General features: G+C 37.8%; 2 protein-coding genes across 2 annotated transcripts; one reads left to right on the forward strand and one right to left on the reverse strand.

The window, feature by feature from the left end:
- Positions 1-1970: 1970 nt before the first annotated feature.
- GCK72_011935 (uncharacterized protein) lies at positions 1971-3312 on the forward strand (the record flags this gene model as incomplete). Its single annotated transcript, XM_053728763.1, has 4 exons — positions 1971-2003; positions 2466-2654; positions 3027-3084; positions 3134-3312. The coding sequence occupies 4 exons, from the start codon at positions 1971-1973 to the stop codon at positions 3310-3312; spliced, it is 459 nt and encodes a 152-aa protein (XP_053588340.1).
- A 2897-nt stretch (positions 3313-6209) lies between these two features.
- On the reverse strand, positions 6210-8586 carry GCK72_011936 (uncharacterized protein; the record flags this gene model as incomplete). The annotated part of the gene is made up of 9 exons (XM_053728764.1): positions 6210-6290; positions 6366-6639; positions 6687-7039; positions 7090-7351; positions 7401-7558; positions 7617-7713; positions 7763-8013; positions 8132-8358; positions 8403-8586. The coding sequence occupies 9 exons, from the start codon at positions 8584-8586 to the stop codon at positions 6210-6212; spliced, it is 1887 nt and encodes a 628-aa protein (XP_053588341.1).
- Positions 8587-8803: the final 217 nt, after the last annotated feature.

Genomic DNA, 8803 nt, shown 5'->3' on the forward strand with positions numbered 1-8803 from the left:
ATATCCGCTGAGCATTTCTGCTCGCCAGCCATTTGTTTTTCTGAAAAAAGAAGAAAAAATAGTTAGTTTGGTTGAAGAGATTGAAAAATAAGCTGAAATCGTTGTTGAAAATGTGTAGAAAAAAAACAACGAGACTCCGAAATAACGGTGATGCGCTATTATCGAATTAAAAATTTCCGGCAATTTTTACCGACGCGCAAAAGTTCCGACACTGATCTCCGGGAACGCCCACTTATCATCTTGCAATTTCAGGGCACGGTTTCAGTTCTATTTACACTGATTTCGCGGGCAAAATTTTCAAAAATACTACTTTTTCAACATACTTGTCACGGGCCGGGCCGGGCCGGGCCAAAATCAGGAAAAAACTCGGCCCGACCCGTAGTTACTCTAAATTTTCGAAAAATTTCAGAAAATTGTGTTACAAAATGAGTACACATTTTTGAATCCGGGCCGACGGGCCGGCCCGATTTTTGACAAGTATGTTTTTCAATAAAATTTGACAGAAAAAAAACAAATTTCAAGGAAAATAGATCAAATTTAATTTAAAAAAGTAGTATTTAAAAAAAATTTAGCCGCGAAATCAGTGTTAATAGAATAGAAACCGTGTCCTGAAATTGCAAAATGATAAGTGGGCGTTCCCGGAGATCAGTGGCGGGACTTTAGCGCGTCGGTAAAAAATATCGGAACTTTTTTATTCCGAGAATATGTTTAGCGATAGCGACATTGAAAGGTGGACCGACACTGTGAATGATGATTCAACTGTAATCTCGGAAGTACGTCTCAACTTTTATGAATGTGTAGTTGATCGCACAGGACTCTGCACGAGGAACAAGCTCGCAAAAATTGCGAAACGCACACAGCTTGCAAAATTCGCGAGACGTTCTGCACAGACTCTCATTGGACGACGTTCGATACACATTCGCTCTTGAATAAATTATTTGATGGAGTTCCGAAATTAGTCTGCTATGGAGCTAGCAGACTAATGAAAAATTGCTAGCAGACCACCGTCTGCTAGCTATTTGGAGAATCCACGTGGAATAACTAGCAGACCTTTACTGATTTGGATAAAATGGCATAATCTTGGTAATTTTTTAAATACATATTCCACAAATATTTTCAAGAATAACAAGAAATGATTAGCTTGTCGAATATTTCTCGGCACCGCCTCTTTCAAAATATCATCCGGAATACATGGATTCGCTAGATTATTTGACTAGCAGATCAACGATGGCCTGCTAGCTACCAGGGTTGGGAAATTCCGAGCCTGGCCGGGCCAACTGTAGAATTTTCCTCGGCCCGGCTCGACTCCTGTAGAAAATTGAAATATTTTCAAAATATTTTGATTTTTTTTTGTTGCAAAAGTCGTATTTTTGACAATTTTTTGGAACATCGATAAAAAATTAGGCGTACGATAATATTGGAGAATTTGGACTATTTTTTGATGAAAATTTCAATGAAGAAGAACAGAAATCTTCCATTACTCAATGTTTCCCTCTAAGTTCCGCCCCTTTTACCTTCATCGGCACATAAACGGGTTCGTGTCCTTATACTCCCGTGTCCTTATACGGGAAAATTATTGATTTTTGGCAAGTGCACTCTACCGAAATTTAGATTTTTTCAGAGTTTTCCGTGGAGCGCGCTTGCAGCACCAGTTCTATTGTTTCGAATTTTACGGATGTTTTTTTAAAGTTCAGTAAAGCGCACTTACATCGACATTCGCACAAAGTGTGATAATCTCTAATGTTGGGGACATTCTCTCTTACCCTCTTTCTTAATAATGATGCAGAGTTTCTAGCTGATAAGAAACAAACATTTGATTTTTTGGTGTATGCTTCGAGAGTGGAGGGTTTTCCGGTTTGCCCCTCCTTGATCGTCATAAACTTTCCTCGTTTTTATGACTGATTGACTGAAATTTCAGTCATTCTCTTTTTGACTCTTTTTCGCTTACCGAAAAAGAGTTACTTCTCATAATGACTTCGAACGGGTGCGGTATTCGACATGAGGTTTGTTTCATTCTTTTTTGTAAAAACACTCAAATTTCGGAAAGTTTTCAATTCTGGGCTCCCTATTTATTGGCTTTGAAACTCATAAAATATCAATTATAAAAAACATAGAACTGCCGTAATCAATTAGATCACCTAATTATTTCTGAGTTTTATTAGAGAACCTGTATACCGCAAAACCTCTAATATAGTTGCTCCCAGCTACTTCACGCAGTTTGTCTTTTTTCTTGAAGGAAATATCAAAAAGTTGCCAACAGACGAAACATAGCTGACTATTTTTAAAATATTTGTTCAGTTGAAACAAATTTTACAGCTCTCATAGCGTTCAGATATTGCGCTCTGATCTCTTGTTACTAGGGGGGGCACCTCTATTAGAGGTTTTACGATATTGCAGAATGGAGACACCTTTTGGTGTGAATATGTCTCAGGTTCTACGATCACTGACTCCAATCTGACTTTCAGATCGTCCTCCGCTCACTCTCAATAGTTCATCTTGTTCTAGTCGTCAGCAATTTTTTTGTGTTGGATCCACGTGTCTTCGCTCCTTTATATATAATCTACTCGATCGGAGTGGTCTGTTTCTTCACACTATTCATCTACTCATGTGTTAAATATCAAGCATGGTTTTTCGTCGTCGCCTTGTGTTTCCAAGTGAGTCGGAAACATTTAACAGTACGGTGATTGCTATGTCCGCCATCCTTATGTCATGCGGCAGACGGAGTTACAGTAATCGTATATTTGAGAGAACTATGATTGTGAAGACACGGCCTCCTGCAGAGGCTCTCTCAAAGTACTGTGCGCAGTGCATTGAGAGGGCCTCCACTGGAGGCCGTGTGAAGAGAGAGTAAATCAGAACTCAACTTTCTAGGAAAGTTCAGAATAACATTGACCTTGACATGGCATGATAAAAAGTCAAAGTCAATGGAAAAATTGAAAAAATGCGTGAAACCTCGGGAAAGGTTTACGTCAAAAGTATGCAAACGGAGCGTTTGTAACCGAAATAATAGTGATCGAGTTTTTCAGGCATTATATATAATTTCGGCTGGATATTTGGCGTCTTTAGCATTGATGGGATATTTCAGTGAGTTTTAAAAGGTTGAAGTTAGCCTAGGAAACAGATAAAAATTAAGCCATAAAAATGACATTGATGTGCGTGGTATTCGGAACAAATACACTTGTTATAATAACTGATGCCATCTCGATGATTGCTGTGCTCACAATTCGATCAGATCAACTGAGAAGACGTGCAGAGAGAAAACGATACGAGAGGAGGAGGTCGAATTTTGAAGCTTCCTTCCCGAAATACTAGTTTCGATTCCGCCTTGAAAAATTAAGAGACATCTTCTGTTATGGAGAAAAAGTGTATTCCGTGTAACACGGTAATTGTGTAATTTTGTTGATTTTGTTGATTTTTTGAATAAAATAAAGATTCATTTCGAACGTGACCTGTTGAAAGATAAATTGGTTTTTATTAGAATGAAAAAGAAGACAACGGTTATTTCGGACTATTGCGAATTCGGGAAAACTCCGAGTATTTTCAAATGAGTTACGGTATTGGTCGAGAAATTCAATGTGCATACAGTAATGTCCATTATTCCAACAGTAGCTGTTTTCAGTTGAAAATGTTCATCTTTGATAGTGTGTCATAGTTTCACAGTTTCGCACCCATAAATAGGCTGTTATTAACGCGACTCTTCTGCTCTGCAACTCCGGCTTAATTCGCGCTTAATTCACGCTTTATTTGGAATGAAATTATCTAATTTAAAAAAAATTTGTGCGAGAATAAAATTGTAGTGACATTTCCGTCAATTTTTGAGATTTGGTCCAAGTGGACTTTTCTATCAATACATTTTTTATCAGATCTCGGTCAGTTTTGGTCGTACAAGTGAGATTTTTATACCATTCGAAAGGCTCTCGTTTTTCTCTATCGAAATGATCTAATTTAAAAAAATGTTGTGCGAGAATAAAATTGTTGAGAACTAGTTGCGATTCTTACCATTTTTTTAATCATTGTAACCGCCCCCCCCCCCCCCCTCCTCAAAATTTTTTTTCCGGAAATTTTTTTTTTGCCAAAAACTCTAAATTTTAGCAGGATGTAATAAAGTTAGTAAAAAAAGTGTAATACAAAAAATGTACAGAAAATAATGCTCTATTCATTTTTATAAAGAAAATTGAGTTATCTTTAATTTTGAAAATTTCAGTAATTTTCGTGGGCTCTTTTCGACTTCTGCAAAGACTTAAAATTTATTCAAATATATTTTATTTGTGAACTCATTAAAATACTTTTATTTTAAATATAGTTTGGCGGGGGGGATTTTTGTTTTAAGAACCGAAATTTTTAAAAATACAGAAAAAATGCTCCAAAAAATTGGTTTTTGGCGAATAACTCGACAAATTTTTTTTGAAATTTTTTGAAACTTTGTGAAAAAACTACAATAAACGTTTATAAACTACACTAAAAAAATTGAGCTTCTACGACTTAAAAGAAAAAATTTAATTTTTGCACCTTTGAGCACCTACAATAACCCAGGGACCAGTAGGTGGGCACCAAAATTTTGCATACGGGTTACCGAAGACCCATAGTACATGCACACAAACTGGGTAAACACTATCTTACCTGTGGGCTCTACGCCCCTACATACAGGGGTGATGCTCGAGTCTTACGGAGAATAGGTTATATGTTATTGAAGTTTGCAGGATTTTTATGCTAAGGTTTTCTAAAACTGGAAGAATTTAGTTTTTTTTTCTTTTTTTTCGATTTTCGATTTTGATTTTGATTCAAGCAAGTTATGAAGGTTCGAAGTTCGCGGAAAGCTTTTTTTTCATTTTTTTTTTCAAAAATTTGATTTTCTCAAAAACTATGATAGCACAAAACACAATCTTTCCAGGAACATTCTCCTTTACATCAATACGACTCTTGGAGCTAGTCGCCCAGGCGCATCCAAGTCCAAGGATGACCAGAAGTCATCAGGTTTTTTCATCAGGTTTTTTTTCAGGTTAATGACCAGAATCATCAGGTTTTTAACCTCGTGAAGCGAAAGCCAGCCAGCATATTATGTGAACATAACACAAGCCGCCGAGCCTCAGACTACATCTTATCCAATTACATGTATGTATTTTACTTTCTGTTAATTATCTTCTTTTTTCCCTGTTCTCTTTTTTATTGTAATAGGAAGTAATTCCTTTTGCAATTCAAATCGGCGCCCACAACGATGTCTGCGTCTCTACTACAGTCAAAGGCGCACGTCATTTTCACCACGAGGAACTCCCACCACGACACACAGGAAACGACTGTTACAGTAGCTGACCGACACCCACGCTACCCTATAATTAATTTCCCCTAAGAGTTGTTCCTTTTTAATAGTTGCTGTTTCTAACCATGAGAGAAGTGTGTTTTACAGCAAATCCATCCTTCTAGGAGGCGCTGGTAATAACTCGTATGAGAGCTATTAGAAAGAAACCGCGAGAATTCTCTACAGAGAATTCCACCACTGTAGTTTTCTATACAGTTTACCTCGTTCCCCCATTTTATCTGTTGCTTTGATGTAAAAGCTCTATCAGTTAAAGGTTTTAATACCATCACCTCGTGTCATGCTTTTTCCTGAATAAACTGGTTTTAGATTAAACCGCGTAGCAGCACAATGAGTCCTGCGTTTCACTGAACCACCTAAAATAGCTGGAAACCACCGAGACGTGTGACACCCCCGACGGGTAATAACCGGCGGCCTTCTATCCTTAGAAGGGTTGCCACAAGGGTGTCACAGCTTCACTTTTTTCAGGACCAAAAATCATTTTTCCATAACTTACTACTTCTGACTCTAAAAAAGTCTAAAATCTGAATAGCTGTAAATCATTAAAAAAGAGAGAGCATGATAACAAGAAAATTTTTTTAAATGATAATAATTTGGCTCTAAAGGAGCATTCACAAAATAATTACGAAAAATGGCAAGAATAAGTAGGCAGAGAAGGCATTGGAATCATTCGTTTGCTACCGTTGGAACTTAGGTCCGGTAGCAAACGAATGATTAAAATTATAATACAGAGCAAAATATTTAAGAAGAAAATAATGATAATAAAGGGCAAGAAGGAGTCGGCAAGGAGCTGCGCAATATTAAATAGAAACTCAATCAATATTCACAACGTTCAAAAACTGGGCAAAAGTGAATAGGTGGAGTTTAAAAGAATCGACGAACAACTTCATTTTGTTTAAATTTCGTTTAGCAACTCCCGGGCATATCCACGATTCTTTTCTATTTGATATTTTTGGATCCACGTGTGGTCGAGAACCTGAAAAATTTCATTGAAGGGGATGTAAACATTGTCGTAGAAAGAATTGCTGACTTAATATCAAGCGTCACACACCTGAGATGCAGTGAGTCGAGATCCTGCCTTGCGGACAATAACTTTCTGTATCAAATCTTTTGAAATGTTGCTCAAATGACGTGGATAGGACACTTTTGCCGAGTCAATTGCAGCAAACATGTCGGACGTTTTCGCTTGAGGGAACGTGAGACGTTTAGTCAGTGCCTCGAACATTATGCATCCGAGACTCCACATATCAACACTAGTCGTTTGTTCTTCATGTGCCCATATTTCTGGAGCCTTATACTGCTCTGTTCCACAAGCTGTCAAACCTCTGAACATCATAAATTGATTTTGAAACAGATATATAGGAAAACGTACTTAGTGTTGGTGCTGAGACCGAAATCCCTGATTTTAGCAGTTCCGTGGTCACTGATCATAATGTTTTCTGGTTTTAGATCTCTGTGAAGAACCCCATGAAGGTGACAGAAGGCAATTCCGTTGGTAGCGTCATGCAAGATCCAACTTGCATCCTTCTCACACAGAGCTCCTTCAGATATCATTTTTTGTCTCAGGCTGTGGGACATTAGTTCCATGATCATGTGAACTTGAGCTGAAGTCGCAAACGTAGTAATTAGCGGAACGACGTTTTTATGCTGCATCTCAGCCTGAATGAGAATTTCTCTCTCCACGATATGCCGGTCGGCCAAATCAGTCAACGTGTTGGGCAACACCTGAAATATGTCATTTGTTGACTTTGTTACAAAAGTCTGAAGTATCTCACTTTCATGGCAAACTTTTTGCCGGTTCGAACGGACTCCACCTGTTGAACATATCCAAATGATCCTCTTCCGAGCATTTTAGAAATTTGAAAGTTATTGAGACTGAATTCCTTTCCCACAACTCCAACTTTTGGCTCGTTGAGTTCTTTGGCAATGTGGCGTTGATCCGCCGCCGCCACTTCTCCTTTTTTTGGCTTTTGCTGGTTTCGATTTCGTGTGTTCTTGTCTCGAATCTTCTCAAACTCTTTGTGGAGGTTATCCGATCTAAAAAATATAACTTGTGTTTATCAAAAAGAATATTTCTTTAAACTACCGAAAGTTGCAAATCTGTAGGTGTAGTTGGCCGTGCAAAGATCCAACGGCGATCTTGTTGTTGCTAGATCGACTGAAACAATTCGGCCTCAAAGCCTTGTATCGGAGAACTGAATGGTTTTTGCTTTTCTCAATCTGGTCGACTGCTGAGAAGTTTATCTATAAAAATTAAGTATATTAGAAGTTCTCAAAACAAAAATGAGTAATGAAAACTTACGTAACTGTATTGATTCCCATGAATTGCGAACAGAGGGGACTTATCATTTCCCTCGAGAAAACCCAAGCACCAGTCTTCTCTGCTCGGAAACTCGTAACTGAAATCAGAGTGAAATTAAAATATACGTCTTGAAAAAAATTCCTCACCTGTATTCTACTTTTTTTAACTCCGAGCATTCGTTTTTTGTGTAAATTTTGTACGCATCACCAGGTGTTATGCAACACATTCTGTTGTTTACGAATGTCATCCTTCGAAGTTTTCCAATATTGCTGACTTGGTAGATTTGATTCTTCACAGTGCGAATATCGTAAACTCTCACAGCACCTCCTGGCGTTGTGACTGCGAATTCTTCACGTTTTTGGGTGAAAACAACATGGTCTCCAATCGGTGTGTTCTGCTGAAAACTGAACGTTATAATATCAAAAGGTAAGCGATATTTACAGAAAAACTTTCCCAAAGTTTTTTTTCAGATTTCTATCAAAGGCACATTTTTGCAATATTGAAGCGAAACTTACATCAATTAACAGAATGGACGCATTCGCTGTTCTCCAATCGACGAATTCCACACGTTTCTTTTTCGCATTGTTCTCATCGTTAGATACAACCAACACATTAGATTCTGTATCAAACTGCGACGATTCAAAGACCTCGAAATGTTCTGATGGTTTGTATGTTGACAGAGTTTTCAGTGAGTTTGTGACGTCAACAATCTCGACAGAGTTCTTCTTGACGGCAATGAGGTCTGAAATCAATATATGTTTACCAGTTCATTAGTCCAAAGCTTACGTGAGTCGGCACCGTGAATTTTTACAACAAAGTCGTCCAAATCGAACAATTTTTTATGCACCAAGTCGTTTTCGACGTCGAACAAATCGATTCTTGAGTCATCTCGCAGCGCAGCAATCAGTTGGTTATCCTGAAGAAAAGCTGTCCCTAAAACTCCGCGTGTCAAATCTCGTTTCGAGGTCATTTTTGGTGAGTCTGAAAAAAATCGATGAATCTTTGGGAAATGTTTTTTAAATGTGAGGAACCGCGGAGAATAGAAAAAAAAGCTACAAAGAAATACGAGAACTGATACCTTCATGTGCATCTCAGCCTAAACAAATCCTTTTTGCATTATTATTTTTGCAAAAGTAGCTGAAGTGTCCATTAAAACTCAAAAAACTTTGCTTTCCAACTTTCACAAA

Source organism: Caenorhabditis remanei, chromosome III, assembly GCF_010183535.1.
Source record: "Caenorhabditis remanei strain PX506 chromosome III, whole genome shotgun sequence".
NCBI classification, from domain to species: domain Eukaryota; kingdom Metazoa; phylum Nematoda; class Chromadorea; order Rhabditida; family Rhabditidae; genus Caenorhabditis; species Caenorhabditis remanei.